The sequence below is a fragment of the Apteryx rowi genome, unplaced genomic scaffold, assembly GCF_003343035.1.
Source record: "Apteryx rowi isolate R43461 unplaced genomic scaffold, aptRow1 scaffold_657, whole genome shotgun sequence".
Taxonomy (NCBI): domain Eukaryota; kingdom Metazoa; phylum Chordata; class Aves; order Apterygiformes; family Apterygidae; genus Apteryx; species Apteryx rowi.
In genome coordinates, this window is record NW_020450935.1 from 349816 (window position 1) to 367588 (window position 17773).

At 58.7% G+C, this 17773-nt stretch overlaps 2 protein-coding genes across 6 annotated transcripts; both read left to right on the plus strand.

Moving 5' to 3' along the window:
- The first annotated feature begins 1925 nt into the window (after window positions 1-1925).
- On the plus strand, window positions 1926-5149 carry ANKRD33 (ankyrin repeat domain 33). Its single transcript, XM_026084987.1, is given in 6 exon segments — window positions 1926-2100; window positions 2103-2233; window positions 2669-2798; window positions 3616-3756; window positions 4394-4589; window positions 4591-5149. Coding segments are annotated over 6 exon segments (1332 nt in total).
- A 1643-nt stretch (window positions 5150-6792) lies between these two features.
- Window positions 6793-17767, plus strand: ACVRL1 (activin A receptor like type 1). 5 transcript variants are annotated; one of them, XM_026084975.1, is made up of 12 exons: window positions 6793-6832; window positions 8183-8286; window positions 8542-9027; window positions 13668-13738; window positions 14493-14717; window positions 14790-14995; window positions 15087-15186; window positions 15466-15612; window positions 15687-15962; window positions 16037-16234; window positions 17346-17476; window positions 17562-17767. In XM_026084975.1, exons 4-12 carry the CDS (start codon window positions 13672-13674, stop codon window positions 17694-17696), a joined length of 1485 nt encoding a protein of 494 aa, XP_025940760.1. In that variant the 5' UTR covers window positions 6793-6832; window positions 8183-8286; window positions 8542-9027; window positions 13668-13671; the 3' UTR covers window positions 17697-17767. The 5 variants fall into 5 exon arrangements, with proteins under 5 accessions (XP_025940760.1, XP_025940763.1, XP_025940758.1 ...); XM_026084978.1 differs by having other exon boundaries at window positions 6794-6832; window positions 14539-14717; XM_026084973.1 differs by lacking the exon at window positions 6793-6832 and having other exon boundaries at window positions 7796-8286.
- The last annotated feature ends 6 nt before the right edge of the window (window positions 17768-17773 follow it).

Consider the following 17773-nt stretch of genomic DNA (forward strand, 5'->3'; position numbering starts at 1 on the left):
AAAAGAGAGCGGCGAGCCTTTCAGGCGGGGCCCGAGACGGAGAGCAAGCGCTTTGCGCTCCCATCGGCAGCCTGGCTCCGCCGCCGCCGGCTTCGCTCCTTATGCAACCGGCTCCGAGGCTCCAGCCGGCTGCGGGCGGGCGATTACGGTGCAGAGCTCCCCCAGATAACTCGGTGAGCCGTAAATCTGCTCCAGGTCCTCCCTGGAGATAAGGCGGCGGCTGGCTGACGGGAAGGCTCCTTGCCTCCAGCCATGCTGGAAGCCCCTGGAAGGGGACCGACGAGCCAGGGATGGTGCAAGCGCTCGGGAGGACACGCCATGCGCACAGCCCTGTTCCTGCACCATCGAGGCCCACACATCCCTGGAAAACACACCCGGTGCAGGGGAAGCAGCCAGGACCCTTCCTCTGCTCCTTATTTTTTCTTTTAAGGATGCCCACAAAGGCACCTTTTGGACTCTGCTTTAATGGTTGCTTTAACTGGATACTGCAGCTTGCCGTGATCCGCTCTGGGACCTGCCAAACTGGTGCCATGCACAGGCCATTTTGCCATGAAAACGGGTAGCTGATCCGGAGGCTAAAGCTGCCAATTCCCAGATCCCACAGGCTGACTGTCCCCTGTCCTGGGGAAACACGCAGAAAGCAAACAAGCCAAAAAACACCTTTAAAGAGCAAGACAAGGGAAGCCTTTAGGTTTCCTGTGAAATTCAGGAAACCACTTTTTGCAGCTCCTCAGCTGATACCGATGAGAGCAAAGCAGCCCCAGGTGAAGGTGGTGTGGTGGAGACAGGCCTCAAACGCACCACGCAAGGTGCGAGTGCAAGAGTTTATTTAATTCACCTGCCCGGTTGTGGCGACCTGGGCCATTTGCAAGAGCAGCAATTGCTCAGGTCCACGTGATCAGCAAATTCACCTCCATAAAAAGGGTGCTGGAAATGCCTCCCCCCCCCCTTTTGGGGGCTTTTGGCTGGGGTGTGTGTGCTGCTTAGGCAGCAGTATCTCCCTGAGATGAGACAGGTATAAAAATACAGCAGCAGAAGGGCAGCAGCTCCTCAGCTAAAGGCACCAAAGCCTGCCCAAGCAGTCCTGATCCTGCTCAGGATGCATGGAGCCATTTTAAGCAGCAGCTTAAATTAAGATGCCTTGGCTGGCTAAGCCCATATTAACGTGCAGCTCGTCACAGCTTAGTGCTCAAAGGTCATTGCAGGACCGGAACAGAAGCCTCTTTCCATGCTAAAAGGGGGGTGAACTTTCCATGGGCTGTGGGGTCTTACAGAGCTCTTCTCCCTGCTCCGAGCAGTGATGACACCCAGCCAAAGAGGGACTTGCGTGGAGGATCCGAAGGGCCCCAGGTGAGAGGAGGGTGTCCCTCACCCAGACAGCTTCTGGCTCCGGGTTTTTAAGAGGGATGGGAGAATTTAATGGAATTGCTAAGGTTTCTCTCTTGTGGCTCTAGTTAATGGTCGGTTTCTGTTTAGAAAATTATCTCAGCCCTACATGCTTGGCTAGATGCTGCTACCCAGGGCTCTGCTCTGGTCATGAATTTATCCAAATTGCAAACTCTTGCGATATCCCCTTGTTTTCCCTGCTCTGCGCTGTAGGTAACGCTGTCAGGAGCAGCTCCCTGCACAGGTCCTGCAGCATCCAAGCTCTTGGTGCAGGCCTTTGAAATGGGGAGAGGACTGAAGTTTTAGTTGCGTTTTTGTCCCAGAGGCTGGGAAGCGACTGGCCCTTTGGCGCTCGCTGAGATTTTGCCGCAGGGAGAGAGGAGCCTGGGCCCTGCACGGTTCCCGGGCGCTGCTTTGTGTTGGTGCAGCAGGGAGCAAAAGGTTCGGAAGTGCCCACGGCCTCTCCGAGCAGGGGAGACGCTTCTGGCCCAAGGCAGGGCTCTGTGCCAAGCTGGACTCGCTCCCTCCGGATGGGCCGGATGACACATGAATGCGGTGGAAGAGAACAAGCTGCAGACCCTGCTCCAAGCCCGGATGCCTCTGAGCTGGAGTTGCACTATGAGGAGGAGAAAGATGATGAGTCAAGTGAGGAGTCCAAGTCCTCAGATACCAGCAGCATCTTCTCTGATGACTCTGCCCTTGCTACGAGCTCTCCGTGAGGGCTGACGGCGCTGAGGATCTCAGCCTCTACCAGTGCTGCCTCAGAAACGATGCCAAGCTGGTGCAAGGGAAACTGGAGCGTGGGGTGAGCAGGCAGGAGGCCACGGAGCTGGACATCAACGGGAGGGTGAGTGACGGGGTGCCAGGCGCGTGCAGGCACTGGGGGCCCTCGGCAGAGATGTGGTGACTAGAAAGAGGATTTCTCAGGAACAGGCAAATTCTGAAGAATTTCCGCTGCTGAAGCAGATACCGCAGGAGGCAGGATCCTGGCTGGAAATGCTGGGGAAGCAAGAGTCACGGACCTGAGGGACCGGCGAGCTGAGCCATCCATGGGTGTCCTGGTTTTGCACCAGTCCTCAGAGCAGACCTGGATGTCCTCACTTTTCTCATGTTATCAGCTGTTTTCCCATCCTGGTTTGGGGTGTGGGGGGGGAAAAAGACATGGAATGGTGCTGTGGGAGCAGCTGTGCAGGGCTGGGAGAAGGGCAAGGCTGTGGAGAACGTCATGGTGGGGAGGGCGGTGTGACAACAGCCTTGGACCTTGGTGCTGCCTCCTCTCCAGAATGGGCTGATGGTCGCCTGCTACGAGGGCTTTGCGGACATTGTGCCTCTGCTGAGGAAATGCCCGTATATAAATATCAATCACCAGGATAACGAGGGGAACACCGCGCTAATGATGGCAGCCCAAGCAGGTAGGCGCCACGCTGATCCCCTGCCGCTTTGTACGCGACAGCCCGCGTTGAGACTTCTCCCAAGAAGTGACGTAACCCCCTAGATTTCCCCTCCAAGGACCCTAAAACAATCAGTCGGTGAGTTCAAGGGTCCTAAGAAAAATGACTCACCCTGTGCCAAGTTCATGGTTTGTTATGTTAGCACAGCTTTAAAAATTGATAGCTTATGCAAAAGTGGAGGTTCTTACAGTAATGTTCTCTTGGCCATGCAATTTGTCCTGCCTGATTAATTGTTTCTAGCAACAGAAATAGCGATTGAGCCAGACCTTCAGCTCAGCTAATCCAACAGCTCTCCAATAAAGCCAAATGAGCTACAGTGATTTACATCAACAAAAGGTCTGAGCTGATAAATTGCACATTTAGAGACTGAATCTTCTGTCAGTTTTATGTATTTTTCTCCTTACAGCAGTATAATGCTGCTCCCTTTGGCATAAGTCCTTGTTGATTAACCCCGGAGGGAAACGAAGTAGGATCTTAAAATGGGGATCACAATTTATTCCTCCTTTCTGTGTAGTTGTTGGAATGGGTGATTTTTGCATTGTTGGATTCTTTCCCCCTTTATCTGCTCAAAGCAGCTGGTGAGCTAGCAATGTTCTCTGCGTTTCATTACCCAGGCTTTTAAAAAATAAAACAGAATGTTTTAGGTCCGGTTCCCTGCAAGTTACTGCATTTTTGTCTTCATCAAATGCAGTTGCTGAATGTTCTTTCTATAAGTAGGCATTAAATAGTTATCACTTGTTAACTGTCAAAACTCTAACGCAGCTTCTCTCTGATTAAGGACATATCACCATAGTCAACTATCTCCTCAACTACTACCCAGCTCTAGAAGTCGATAAGAGAGACTGCCGGGGTCTGACGGCCCTGATGAAGGCTGCCGTGCAGGGGCAGGAGCACTGCGTGACAGCCCTGCTCTTGGCGGGTGAGTGTCTTTCTCAGACAACGCAAGGAATTTCTGGGTAAGATGTATATTTTTTGCAGATGTGAACGTCCTCACGAAAGGAGTTGGTTGTTATTTTGACGTCTCAGCATGGCTGTCTCCTCTCTGGTTAAATGGGGCAACTGTCTTGCTGTCTTTACGAGGATTCTTGCAAGATTCGAGGGGTTTTGCACTGGTGCTTTCTTGCTGCAAGGTTTAAGTGAGTGTGAGGACTTCATTCCTGCCTTGTGACTCACTGTGCGCAGCTGGTCTTAGGTCTGGCATTAGTCTTGAATAGCTAAGAACGAGCCTGGTCTCCCTGACTTTGCAGGGAAGAGGCAGCTCTGGCGATGGGTGGCTCAGAGCTGCTCGGTCTTTCCCAGCAGCTCCTCTGAACCCAGGCCTGGGAGTCCAGGGCCAGCTTGGGCCGCGGCTGACACCTGCTGGTCATTTCCCCTCAAATGCTGGGCTTTGAACTTTGTTTCAAATTTTTTTTAGATGAAATGCAGTTTTTTCCTGTGTTTTTTTTGGCTTTGTGTTGCTGTTTCCCTCTGCTGCAGCGAGGGAGCTTGTGGCTGCGTTCTGGTCTGGGACGCTCTCTGATGTGCTTTGATGCCTCTTTGCATCCTGGTGTTCTCAGGAGCTGACCTGGAAGCGGTGGATCACATCACGGGGAAGACGGCCGGAGACTGGGCAAGGTTTGCTGGGCGCTTTGAGATGACTGTTCAGATCCGGAACCTCCTGCAGCGCCCGTGGGCAGAACAGTTCAGCAACTGGTACCTGCCAGAGTGGCCAGCCTTGGCTGAGCGGGTGGCCCAGGCCCTGAGCCCAAAATCCAGAGGGGAGGCTGTCGGAGAAGATCCGGTCTGCATTCACCTTCAACTTCCCCCGCGACCCCGAGGAGGATGGTGTGATGGACCACATGGTCAGGATGACCACCTGCCTGGCCAGTCCCTTTGTAGCCACTGCTTGCCGAACCATTTGCCCCAACAATCCCCCAGAAGTAGGCAAGCGCAGGCTGTCTGTGCTGGAGATCCTCAAGGAGCACACGCCAGAGCAGGACCCTGAGTCAGAAGCCAGCTCATGCTCCAGTGCTGGGGGATCCTCTTGCAACGGCCAAGCTGTGTCAGAGATCAGGCTGCTGTCACCATATCGACCCATCGCTGGCCTCAGGAGCTTCCTGCCCTGGAGGCTGCTGTGGAGGAACAGCATCTTCCCTGGAGACCAAATCCCTAAAATCAAACTGACCAAGGCTTCCTCCCCACCTGCCTGCAAGGAGAAGAAGCAACGCTCAAAGAACAAGAACCTGCTGGAACCACCCGAGTGGCGATACAAGGAGCTGAAGGATGAGAAGAGAGCAGCTGAGGAAGCAGAGGGTGAGAAGAAGAAGCCCTAAGCAGAGAGCTTAGGTGCCAGGGCGAAGCAGTGTCAGGTCCCAGACAGTCCCCTTGGACCTGCTTGCTTCATTCGGTGGTTTGCAGGTGGTGCGCTCGGGTGCCTGGCGAGGCCCATCAGTGCCTGTGCACCTCGGGTTTGGGTCCCGAGGCACAACGTGCTGCGGAGGCAGCTCCTGGGGCATGAGCAACGGTGGTCGAAAATCCACGTGGGAACAGGAGCTGCAGCCAAGCGATAGGGAATGCTGGCCTGGGAGGGAGGAATCGGGGAGGGCAACGCCAAGCAGGTTCGTTGTCTCCAGATCTCCTATATCATTGTTTGCAGCAGAGCCAGGCTGATCTTTGAACCCGCTTCCCCAGGGACAGAGCGGGAGGCATCTTGCGGTGACGCTGCAGGCACAGGTCGTCCCTGGCGCTGCAGCAGCCCGGCCGCCCCTTTGGGCAGGCTGTTTGCTCGCTTCGCTGCCTTGGGCTGGTGACAAATGAAGAGAGCAGGTCTGTGACAGCAAGGGTTGTTTTTCTTTTCTTTTCTTTCCTTTTCTTTTTTTTTTTGCCTCTTTGATCTTATTGAGATCTTGATCTTGCAGACTGTGATGGAACGTGACTGTGTAAACTAAAATGGAAGTGGTTGCCATGTTAACAGCATTGATTTAATGAATAAACCTTCAGGTTGCTTGTCATGCTGGCAGTAACACTTCACCCTTTCTGCTACTGTTTTGTCTGGGGAAGCAAAACATTAACTTCCCCCCTCCTGCCCATTCCCAGTTCGCAGATGCACCAACAGAGGCACGGAGAGGGGAAGCATCTCGCGTCCCACCACATATAACGCAGGAGAACAGATACCAGCCCTGAGTGCCAACCTGCACTTGCCTTTTTTTTAAGGCACAGACTGAAAATAGAGCCCAGGAGCTCTTGCAGGCTTCATCTCTGGCCACCCCGGCTCCTCTCCAGCGTGGAGGACCGGGGCTGGGCACAGCCCTCGCCACTGAGTAGACAAGGAGCACCTTCACTGGAGAGGTCCTGGGGGCGACGGGAAGGAGCAGCACGGCTGCCAGCCGGACACGGGGGGAGCCCGTGACTTTAGGTGATCATTTACTCATTTTTCCCTTAGCTCAAGGGTGAGAAGCCGGTGCTTTTCCACCGCTGATGTCTCCGAGCCCTGCTGCTGTCACGGCCCTTGCTGGCAGTCCCAGGTGAGGTCTGCAGTAGCTGGGGCTCCTCTGGGCTCTCCCTCCTTCCCCCTTCATGGCTCACTTGCTTGCTGTACCGCTGGAATTTAGGCCCTGTGACTTTTAGAAGGTTTTATAAAAATATATATGTATATTTATTCCCCCCAATGAAGATCACGTTGGAAAATTTGAGTTTCTCTGGTTTGGCCTTTCTTTAGAAGATAACAGCAAATAAAACAGCCAGCTTCAGCCCTCAGTCGAGAGCCTGCACGTGGGAGGAAGGTCGCTGCAGCGTTTGGCTGCTGAAATTCTTGACTACAGTTATGAAGGCTTTCATCTTGGGCCGAGCTTTTGTAGCTGTCCTGACCTTCCTGCTTCTCTCCCTTTGGGCCTTCTGGCTGGATCCCGCAAAGAGCGCAAACCTTGATCATCCCCGTACCGATGCTTCAGCTTCTCTGGCGCTCCGGATGACCACAATAAAAGCACCTCCAGCCAGACACGGATGAGCGTGTGCAGGTACAAGCCCTTGCGCTTTGTATGAGCTTTAGCGATTTGCTTGCAACCGTGAACCGTGCCGATGACACAAGAGCCGTCCAGGAATAACTCTGGGAGGGGCTGCCTGGGAGTCAGATGGCCGAGATCTGTGCACGGGAGTAAAGATGGTTAATGCGATAAGGCGTCTGCAGGCACAGACTTCCTCTCCAGTCGGCACAGCAGACAGCCCTCTCCTATCTGATGGAAACTGCCCGTTTCCCATGCGTGGACGCCAGCTCCGCAAAATTCCTTCCGCCCCCGCCCCAGCCCCAAACTTGCAATGGGGCAGGAATCTCGCAATAAATAGGAGTCTTTCATGGACAAGGCCACAAATGAAGGTCGTTCCTGTTCTGTTCTGGTTTTGTGCTGCTGTTTGTTTAACTTCTTAGACCCCAGGCAATTCATAAGATATCAGAGGAATGGTAAAAAGCAAGACCTCAAAACCGTGTGTATCGATGCACAACTCTGCTTATGCTTTCCTAGTCTAAGAGCCGGCCAACCTGTCCCAGCCTAGGGAGGGTCAAGGAGCGTAGTTTGGGCTCATGATGAAATGAGGAAAGGAGAAAGAAATCATTGCGAAAGAGAGGAGAGAGGAATCATAACTTCATTGCAAAAGAGGATGTAATGCCAGCCCAATGTTGCTGGCTCCCTTCTCCTACCTACCCAAATAAGCTGGTCAAGGTGTCAGGAAGAAGCAGCTGGGAGAGAGCCAGAAGCCAGGATGAAGGCTCTGGGAACATGTCAGAGGAAGAAGAGGGGGGATGGAAGCAGCGTGAAGCAGCTGAACCTGGAATGGCCAAAAGAATGAGTCTAAAATGGCAAAAGGGGAAGCGTCGCTTCCGCTGACCTGCACGTGGTGTCTCGGCGAGGAGCTGCGGGGCCAGCTGGGGCGGCAGGAAGGACCCCATCCTCCTGCTGTGGGAACATCACCGGGGCTGATGTCCCAACGCTTGCTAATATGGCTGTGTGGTCTCAAGGACCACGTTGCAGTGTCTGTAGTGGGGGACGGCGTATCTCGCAGCGGTAGCATCTCTCGCCCTGGATGGGAGCTACCTGTGCCCCGCAGTGGACGCCTGTCGGACCCCGTTGATCCACGCCAGCCCAGCTCTGCTCCTTTAGGTTGCCACTCATGGACAGCACAGAGCATCCCTTACAAGGCCAACCTTTGACAGCACCCCCCAGTGTTGCATTAGGCCCAGGAGCCCCTGTCCTGACGTAGCTGCCCCAAAGTCCTGCCGGGACACTCTGGCCACGTCTGGCTTGCGCTGGCGGTGCTGCCTGATGCCGTACCCGCGCCAGCCCTTGCATCTCTTTGGACTGTTCCTAACCCAGGTACAACCGAACCAACCAGCTGCATTTCTGCCAGACGCAAAGGCCTTTAGACGCTCATGGAGGGGATGTGATGGATGCTCCCTTGGCTGCACGCAGCTCAAGCGGTGGGTTTTTATTTGAAAGTGGGGAAAGTAAGGTAAAGCTCCTGGTGAAGGACAGGGTGGGAGGAATGGGACGAGGGAGAGCAACCAGGATGGAGCTGGGGCCCGGTGTGTGCGGGAGGAAGGGAGGCTGGATGTGGATGTGTGCTCAGCAATAGGAAATGCTTTATTAGCTGGGAGTGGTGGAGAAAAGCCAGGCAGGAAGAGGCAGTAATAAGAAACATTTTTTTATTTTTTTTTTACTTCTCCCACATCCAGATCACAGAGCGCTTGCCAAACCGCTGCATTCGGACAACAGGGACGCAGAGCGGAGCCCCCGGGGTCGGGACGGGAACTGAGACTCGCCGCCCCGTGCCCAGGCGGGACGGGTGCCGCCGCGGCCGGGGTTTGCGCGGGAGCCTGCGCTCTGCCCCGTCGGCAGCGCTGGGGAGGTCGGCGCGCGGCGCGCACGGGAGGGCAGCCGACCCATGAAGCTCCTCCAGGCCGGAGTGCGCAGCACGGAGGAGAGCTGCCCAGGCTGAGCCGAGCGCATCTCCTCCGAGTGTCGGACCCAGGCTCGGAAGGGACGCGGGGAGGTTCCCGGGGACGAAGGGATCGCGTCTGGGAAAGCATCGCCCGAGCCCTGCTGGGGACGAAGAGGAGGAGAGGTGGGAGAGGAGGGAGCTGGGCTCGGGCACCGCTCCGTGCGCCCGCGGGACTGGCCGGCCGGGGCCGATGCTGCCCGGCGAAGGGGCAGAGCTGTAGGTGAGTTGGAAAACGTTGCGTGCTCTGGGGGTTCGGGATGGTTGGGAGGCTGCTGTCCAGGGCAGAAAAAGGAGTAGCGAGGAGTTCGGAGCCGGTGTAGATCCGCATGGGAGGGAAATCGGAACATCGCTAGCTCAAACCAGTCGAGGATCCAGTCTGCATTTGTAACTCCTTCCAGCCTCTGGCTTGGTCCTGGCTCTCCGTTACTTGCTGAAATGGACTGTTCCTCAGGGTCTTCCTTTCATTCCCACAAAATTTTCATCACCTTTTAAGACTCAGATCCGCTGCCATCCGCATGGGTTATTTGCTGCTGCGTATGGGACAGAGTCTGGCCTCGGATAAATGAATCCAGACCTGGAGTAACAGCATCAAAATCAGCTTTTCCTCTTGATTTTACACTAGTGTAACTGAGATCAGAATTTGGCCCTATTTCCATCGCAGTGGTTAGGACACGGGTTTACTTCAGGGTAACGGAGGAATCTGGACTCTGGCAAAGCCACTAGCATAAATCTGGATTTACACCAGTACAGCTAATAGCAGGATCTGTCCCCAGATCCTCATTAAAGAGCTGAAATCATAGATGGCTTCTAACAAGAACCTGGAACTGAAAGACTGTAGCAGAGAGCTGAAAAGCAGTAAACATGGGTGTATTTTTTAAAAGGCCTGAGCTAAAATGAGGGAAAGTTCAAAACCCTGGTTAATGACTCGAAATGACAGAGAAATGAAGCAGTTGGAAGGCAGCGACACAAGACGATATTTCAACACAACACTGTTTCTGCAAAGCAAAACTTTATTTCACTAACATACTTCCTAAAAAAGAGCGGGTACGGAAGAGCTAACTGCCGTGATTGATTTTGACTTTCAGAAAGGTCTTTTGCAAGGTTTGTTCCAAAAGGTTTTGAGGTAAAAAGCTATTGTGAGTCAGACAGTGGCGAAGAGACAGAAAGCAAGGACTGAGAAAAAGGGACAGTTTTCACCCGATCAGGGAAAGCCAACGGTGGAGACCCTGCGCTGCGCTGCAGGGGGCCAGGGCTGTTCCGTCACTAACACCCCAGCCGGGAAGGGGAGGCAGAGAGGAAAAATCTGTGCTAAATGTTAAATTGTTTAACAGAGCCAAGCCCCCGAGGCGCTTTCAAAGGCCCAAACTGGAAAAGCAAAATGGCCAGTTAGGAAAACTGGAGCAACTCGGCCACCTTTGAGGTATAAGACGAGTTGTATCGGTGCAGGACAGGCTGGAGGAGAGCTTGACCCTGGCTCCTCGGGTTGCACTGGCTATCGAAGCTAATGAGATTTTGCAGATGCAAAGGCAGCTCTGCGATATGGTGTTGTCAGACCAGCGAAGCGGCTGCTGCTGGGAGGAAGGGCTCAGTTTTCAGAGCAAAGAAACCTGATTTTTGCAGTCTGGGGGGCTCTGAGATGCGCTGCAGGGACCTCTTTAAAGCTCGTAGCAAAGGGTCAAGCCAAAAAACCTCTCCTTTACCATTCTCTGGATACATAGATACATGGAATAGATACATGGAATATCCGCATTGTTTCCTGTTTCTGTAACAAATTGTCTGAGTTGTTATTTTTGGGTGTCTCGTTTGTGGTGCAACGATCGCCGTAGGTGCAGGCAGGGCCAGGGCAGCGCCGCGTTGCTGCAACCAGCCCCGTTCCGCACGGTGCCTGGCAAGCTGCGTCTGCTCTGGATCAGACCCTGCATCTGGACTGATCCTGACTCAACGCACCTCCCTTCACTCTAAACGCCACCTTTCCTCGCGTGCCTAGCGCACCCGCGTGCTTCGGAGGATGAGAATGTCTCTGCCGATGGGCAGGTGGGAGCTGCGCTAGATCCAGCCCTTCGCGCCCGCAGCCTGCTTTGCCGAAAGCCTGCGCGCGCCCGGCTCCCTCCTCCCCTCCGTCTCCGCGTGCCGCAGCAGCGCTTGCGCTGTCGCGCTGCTGCCCGCCGTGGCGTGGGCCGGCGGGAGGGTCCCTGCGGCGGCCGGTTCCCTGCAAGAGAGCAACGAATGGGGAACTGAGTCAGGAGCTGCATCCTGCTACTAAGAAAACTCGCAGGAACAGCAGTAACCGCGGAGGGGAGAGGAAGCGCTGGGATTGTAAAGCAGAAAGCAGCGTGCAGGGCGGCTCTGCAGAGCCGTGCAGCTAAAGGGCAGGGGTAGGCGGCTAAGCGAAAGGAGTGACATTACCGGGGTATTTGTCACCGCAGCAGGAAAAAGTTCCTCTGAGATAAGACAGGACGGATAAGGCTTGATCAGCCGCTATACCCGCCGGCTGCCCTGTTTCTCCCCTCGCCCTAGGGCATGTGCCTGGCGCCTCCTGACTTTTTTTTTTTTTAACTAAAAGCGTATTCCCCAGGGGCTTTGCAGAGCCCTGCATGGCGGTATGACCAGGCAGGGTGTGCAGCAGTAATCTCTCCGTGCCCACTGTGCATTAAGACTGCTCTGGAAACCTTCGGAGCCCATGGAAATAACTGCTGAGAAGAGCAAAAAACATCTACCTTGTGGTGCTGTTTGCAAGGAATGTGCACCATATCCCATTTCCCAGGGCATGGAGGGAGCAAGCCGCAGCCTTCGCCTTCCTGGGACGCCCTGTTTCCAGCCAGTCCCGTGCTCCAAGGAGCACCGGCATCGCCCAGTGCCATGTCTCCTACTGCCTCCTGTGCGATCTCTCTCCCGCAGCTTCCCAGCCTGTCCCTTCACTTCTGCGTCTCCATTCAGACCCAGGGAAGCTCTTGCTCAAGACGTTTCTGCAGATCCTTAAGGATGAAAGGATGCAAAACTGCAGCGACTTCACGCCATTGATCCTTTTGGATCTTGTGACTTGGGCTGGAAAAGTTGCCCTGGGCTGGGGGGGGGTGTCTGTAAGCTGCAGCTTGGATGTGCGTGTTGGAATGAAGGAGGAAGGGAGGAAGGCTCTCAGCTGAGGTGCTTGGATTCGGGTTGCTGCCTTGACCTGTGAGCCTGGATTAAGATTTGATTTTGTTTAGCACTGACAAACCTTGTGGTTTTGTCAAAAAGATGCATTTCATGGCTGTCCTAATTGCAGAGCAAAGCAAGGCGGAGGACACGTGCCCGAGAGCATCCTGGAGGCTGGTAAAGCGACACTTTTCCAGCTAACGCCAGGGTGTTGGCAGGGAGACTGGAGGCTGCGGAACTGGCAAGACGTGTGGGAAGAGGCTCGGCAGCGTGGAGGGCGCGGGAAACCAAATCCTCAGCTTTTGGAGCAAAGCTCCCTTTGGAAGGAAGCAGGGATGGGCGCCGGGCTCAGCACAGCGGGGAGCCCAGACTGCTGGGCACAGCCGGCTGCTTTGGGCACTATCCGGTGTCCGGATTTCCCTGGAGCCGCCTGTCCGTCTGTCCAGCTTGCAGCCCAGCAAATGCGCTGAGCATCGCAGCAGTGGTTTCCCGGCTGGCAGGGCAGCGCTCCAGCCCCGGAGCCGCCGGGTGCCCCGGAGCAGCTCTGGCTCTGGCACCCGCCCTCCAGCCCCTCGGGGGCTTCCTCTCTGCGAGCAGCAACAAAGCGAGCTATTTTCGGGAGGAAAGATGCATTTTGTGCAGTGCTGCGGCTGGAGGCCTGTCCGGGACAGATATGTGCGTGTATATTTACGAGGTCGGTGCTTGCGTGACTGCGTTTCCCCATCGAGGCCAGAATCTAAACAATCTTGATTCCTGTCCCGGCTGCGATGGGCAGGGCTCCTTGAATTGCAGGAAACGGAGCCTTTGCCTTGTTTATGCGAGAAACCCCGGGCGGCGGAGCGCGACGCGAGGTGGGACTGGACGCGGAGGGCCGAGGTCTCGGCCGCGGAGCGATGGGGAGCCGAAAGCAGAGGGATACCGAGGGGAGGCGAGGGGCCGGGGTGAGATCCAGCCTCTGTCGTGTTTGGCTTGGCAGAAGTTTCTCTGTTATGAGCATTTAAAAACAAAAAAACAAAACCAACCAAACCTTCCCCAAAGGAGCAGCTGGAACATTTTTGGCTGCCTGCACTGGCTCCACTTGGGTCATTGATAAGCTCGGTGCAAAAATCCCAAATCTCTGGCCAGCTGCCGGGAGCCGGGGCCAGCGCGACGGTGCAGCCGGCGTCCAGGGCAGGCGAGCCGGGCCGGGGGCTTGGGGCTCGCGGCCGTTCCCAAACCGCAGCTCGCAGGGGCTGCGCAGGGGTTGCGTTTTTGCAGTGCAGTTGGAAGACGCCGAGATATAAATCGTTCAAATAAAGGAAGGTCGCTGGAGCCGTGCAGGCGCAGCCGGCGCCCCGCTCCCTGGGATTCCCACGGCTGCTCTCCCGGCTTTGGGGCGCTGCCGGAGCGCGATGTCCCCCTGCGCCGGGGAAGCGGGCTCGCAAATTCCTCCGTGCACACGTGTCCGGTGATCCCAGGGAATTGTTTTCAGGAAGGGGTGGTAACCTGGACGTCCGGAGCCAAATTCCACTCGGAGCAAGCACATCCTACCTAGTGCTGCTTCCCTCCCGGCCCATCGCCGTCGGACGCGAAGGCTCCCGCTTCCTTCCCTGGCCCGTCGCGGCCCCGGGGCGGCAGGGGGCACCTGGCGATGGGTCCCCTGCAAGGCGCCCGCGGCATTCCCGGGAGCAGGGCACCCGTGCCGGGCAGTGAGGCTGAGCCCTTCCCCACATCTGTTTTCTGCAGAAAAATGCCCCGAGGAGCCGCCGGGACGGCGCTGCTGGCAATGCTGAGCGTTTCGCTGAGCTTCGCCACCGGTGAGTAGCAAAACCGTGCAAAAAAATGACCCCGGGGCAGGGGCCCTGTGCGGGGTCCGATGCTTTTCGGGTTTGCCGCGGGCTCCGGCCAGTCCCCGTCTGGCTGCCCTCGCCCTGAACTTGCTGATTCCAGGAGGGATATTTTCGCGCAAAAGGGCAGGACTATATTGGGCGGCAGGAATGCGGCCGGGCCGGCCGGCGCGGGTATCGCCCGGCCATCGCCGCCTCGCCGCCAGGGGAAGCACTGGGGCGGCGATCCCGGCTTCGGAGCCCGGCTCCCGAAGCGCATCCCGAAATGCATCCTGCTGGGCAGCCGCACAGCACCCGGAGCCGGAGGGTGAGAGGCTCCCAGGGCTTGCGGCTGCAGCCGGGCACCTCTGGGACCCCACACGGAGCCGGGTGCTCCGGAGCTGCTTTGGCTCCTGGGAAACAGCCCCTCTGGAGTGAGGGTCTCCGAAGGCAGCCAGGAGGCCTCCGCGGGCAGGATGTGACCCCGGCGCTGGCAGCCCTGTTGCTTATTGCTGGGCTCGTTTTCCCCGCTCGCCTCCGGCCCTGCATGCCTCTGGGGAGCAGGGATGCTCCGGATGAGCCGGACCTCCGCAGTCCGGGGCTCCTGCTCTGCAAAGCTGCTTCAGGGTCCTTGGAAAAACACGGTTTACCCCAAAACCGCCGGCGGCTGCCCGCGCTGGGCCGCCGCGGAGGGAGGCACCGCCGCAGCCCCGCAGCAAGCGCGCCCTGTGCTCGCGCCCCGCAGACGAGCTGATGTGCGCCTGCGACGTGCCGCGCTGCAACTCCTCCAGCTGCTCGGGGAAGCTGTGCTTCGTCAGCAAGAGGAAGGAGGACGGGAAAATCACCCAGAACAGGGGCTGCTTCTCGCAGCACCTCCTGGAGCACTGCCGCGGCCCCGTCATGGAGCACTTCGGCATGAGGTGCTGCAACGTCACCATGTGCAACGCCGAACTGGAGATCTACCTGCAAGGTAGGACGGGGCCGCGGTGCCGCGCCGGCTGCTCTGCGGCCTCGGGTCCCACCCGGCATCTCCCCCCGCCAGGCGAAGAGGAGCTGGGGAAGTCGCCCCCACTGCCCAGCCTGCTCCTGCTGATCTTCGTGCCGCTGCTGGCGCTCCTCGTCCTCGCGGCGCTCACGGCGCTCGTCGGCTGGAAGCTGGCCCAGCACCGCCGCACGGCGGCCCGCAGCCGCGCCGGCGACACCGACCTCGTGCTGAAGGCGTCCGTGCTGGGAGACAGCACCCTGGAGGTGGGCGAGCCCCCGGGGGGGCGGCCGGCCGGCCGGCACCCCACGGCGCGGGGAGGCCCCCGCTCACCTCGCCGCCGGCCCCCTCTTGCAGGACCTGCTCAACGACGACTGCACCACGGGCAGCGGCTCGGGGCTGCCCTTCCTCGTGCAGCGCACGGTGGCCCGGCAGATCACGCTGGTCGAGTGCGTGGGTAAGTGACGGCGGCGGTGGCTTTCGCCCCCCTCGGCTACCCCAAACCCCCGGCCGGTTGCCCGTGCGCGCGCCAGGCTCCCGTCGCTGCAGTGGTCACGACTGCAAAGTCTGACCGCAGAGGGCGGCTGGGACCCGGCGCCGTTGGCTGACGCCAACGGAGGCACCGCGTGCCGGAGCGTGCCGGGAGCGTCGACCCTGCCATCCCGTTGCAATTCCCGCGGGAACCGGGGCCGGCAGGGATGGGTGACGGGGGTGCCACGGGTGTCCCACCACCCAGGCAAAGGGCGCTACGGTGAGGTGTGGCGCGGCGTGTGGCACGGCGAGAGCGTGGCCGTGAAGATCTTCTCCTCGCGGGACGAGCAGTCGTGGTTCCGCGAGACGGAGATCTACAACACGGTGCTGCTGCGGCACGACAACATCCTGGGTGAGCGCCGGGACGGGGACGGGGACCGGCCACCGCCCGGCCGCTCCACGCCTCGCCGCTCTCCTCCCCGCCAGGCTTCATCGCCTCCGACATGACGTCGAGGAACTCCAGCACCCAGCTGTGGCTCATCACCCACTACCACGAGAACGGCTCCCTCTACGACTACCTGCAGCGCACGGCCCTGGACAGCGAGAGCTGCCTGGCGCTGGCCTCCTCCATCATCTGCGGCCTCGTGCACCTGCACGTGGAGATCTTCGGCACCCAGGGCAAGCCGGCCATCGCCCACCGCGACCTCAAGAGCAGGAACATCCTGGTGAAGAGCAACCGGCAGTGCTGCATCGCCGACCTGGGTGAGACGGGGACGGCGGGGGGGGACGGGGGGGGGGACGCGCGCGCGGGACGCTGACCCGGCGCCTCGCCGCAGGGCTGGCCGTCATGCACTCGCAGGGCAGCGACTACCTGGACATCGGCAACAACCCGCGGGTGGGCACCAAGCGCTACATGGCCCCCGAGGTGCTGAGCGAGCAGATCCGCACCGACTGCTTCGAGTCCTACAAGAAGACGGACATCTGGGCGTTCGGGCTGGTGCTCTGGGAGATCGCCCGGCGCACGGCCGTCAACGGTGAGCGCGGGAGCGGAGCGCGGCGGCGCCGGCTCTGCATCTGCTCCCTCGCTCCTCCCCGCGCCCGGCAGATTAGCTGTAAATTATAAACACTGTAATCGCGTGTCAGCGCCCGGCTCCCTGATTAAAGGGCCCATTAGGCTCAATCAGCGCCGCGTTTGTTCAGCGCTGATTAGAAAACGAGCGGCGGCGAGCGCTGCCTGGAAGCCGGCCACAGCCGGGACCTCCGGCTCCCGCGCGGGTCCGTGGCCGGTGCCACCGCTGTCCCCCGCCAGCGCAGTCCATTAATGACGCTAATTGAATCGGGGAGGAGCGGGAGGTGCCCGAGGTGCCGTCTGGCCCGGGATAATCTCGTTTGCTGCTCCGGGGCTCCTTCGGATTGAGCGTTTACTCCGAATTAGTGCAGCCGCGTGTGGGCTGGGACCTCGAGCTGGCAGGATTTAACCCCTGTGGGGCCAGCGGGTGCCAGGGCTCGGGGAGCCGCCGCGGCGGCGCAGGGCACGGGGGGGCCTGGGGCGCGTGGGGCGGCTCCAGGGGCGAGACCCCGCGGATGCGTGGATGCGCTGAGCCAGGATTAGCCGGGGTCCAGCCAGGGCTGTTGGAGGTGCGGGCAGAGGTGCTGGGCTGCGAGGGGGCACCAGGACAGGAAGGCAGTGCTGGAGCTGGTGCTAGAGCCGGTGTCAGTTCTAGAGCCAGGGCTAGAGCCGGTGCCAGTGCTAGATATGGTGCTAGAGCCAGAGCCGATGCCGGTGCTAGAGCCGGTGCTGATGCTAGAGCCAGCGTCACTGCTAGACCCAGTGCTGATGCTAGAGCTGATGCCAGTTTAGAGCTGGTGCTGATGCTAGAGCCAGTGCTAGAGCCAGTATCAATGCTAGAGCCGGTGCTAGAGCCAGCGCCAGCGCTAAGGCTGGTGCCGGTGCTAGAGCCGGTCCTGGCCCGGCAGAGCGGACCCCGCGCAGCCACGCGATGCAGCGCCGGAGCCGGGGATTTGTCCCCGGAGCAGCGGCTGCCAGCTCGGGGTGGCCCCAGCTGCTGGGCTCCAGGCGAGGCGGGTGACGAGCCGGGGCGGCGCTCAGGGCCCCCTTCCTCCTCCTCCTCCTCCTCGCCGCAGGCATCGTGGAGGAGTACCGGCCGCCCTTCTTCGACGTGGTGCCCAGCGACCCCAGCTTCGAGGACATGAAGAAGGTGGTGTGCGTCGACCAGCAGACCCCCGCGGTGCCCAACCGCCTCTACTCCGACTCGGTACGTCCCGCCGGAGCGAGGACATGTCCCGCCGGCCCCGCGTTCCCCTTGTCTCCCATCAAAACCGCTTCTCCCCCCCCGGCAGGTGCTGTCCGCCCTGGCGAGGGTCATGAAGGAGTGCTGGTACCAGAGCCCCTCCGCCCGCCTCACCGCCCTGCGCATCAAGAAGACCCTCAGGAAGCTCAGCCGTTCCCTGGAGAAGCCCAAGCAGGACTGCTGAGCGCCGCGCCGGAGCTGCGAAGCCGCCGGCGCCCCTTCCCGCACCTCGGCCTCTCCGCGGCTGCTCCGGCCTTTTAA

Excerpts from the sequence above, each read along its gene's own strand:
- ACVRL1 (XM_026084973.1), top strand. The coding sequence starts at position 8,132 with ATGCCGTACCCGCGCCAGCCCTTGCATCTCTTTGGACTGTTCCTAACC. Across the intron at positions 9,028-13,667 it reads GCGAAGGGGCAGAGCTGTAG|AAAAATGCCCCGAGGAGCCG; the intron begins GTGAGTTGGAAA and ends TGTTTTCTGCAG. Across the intron at positions 15,187-15,465 it reads CACGCTGGTCGAGTGCGTGG|GCAAAGGGCGCTACGGTGAG; the intron begins GTAAGTGACGGC and ends CCCACCACCCAG.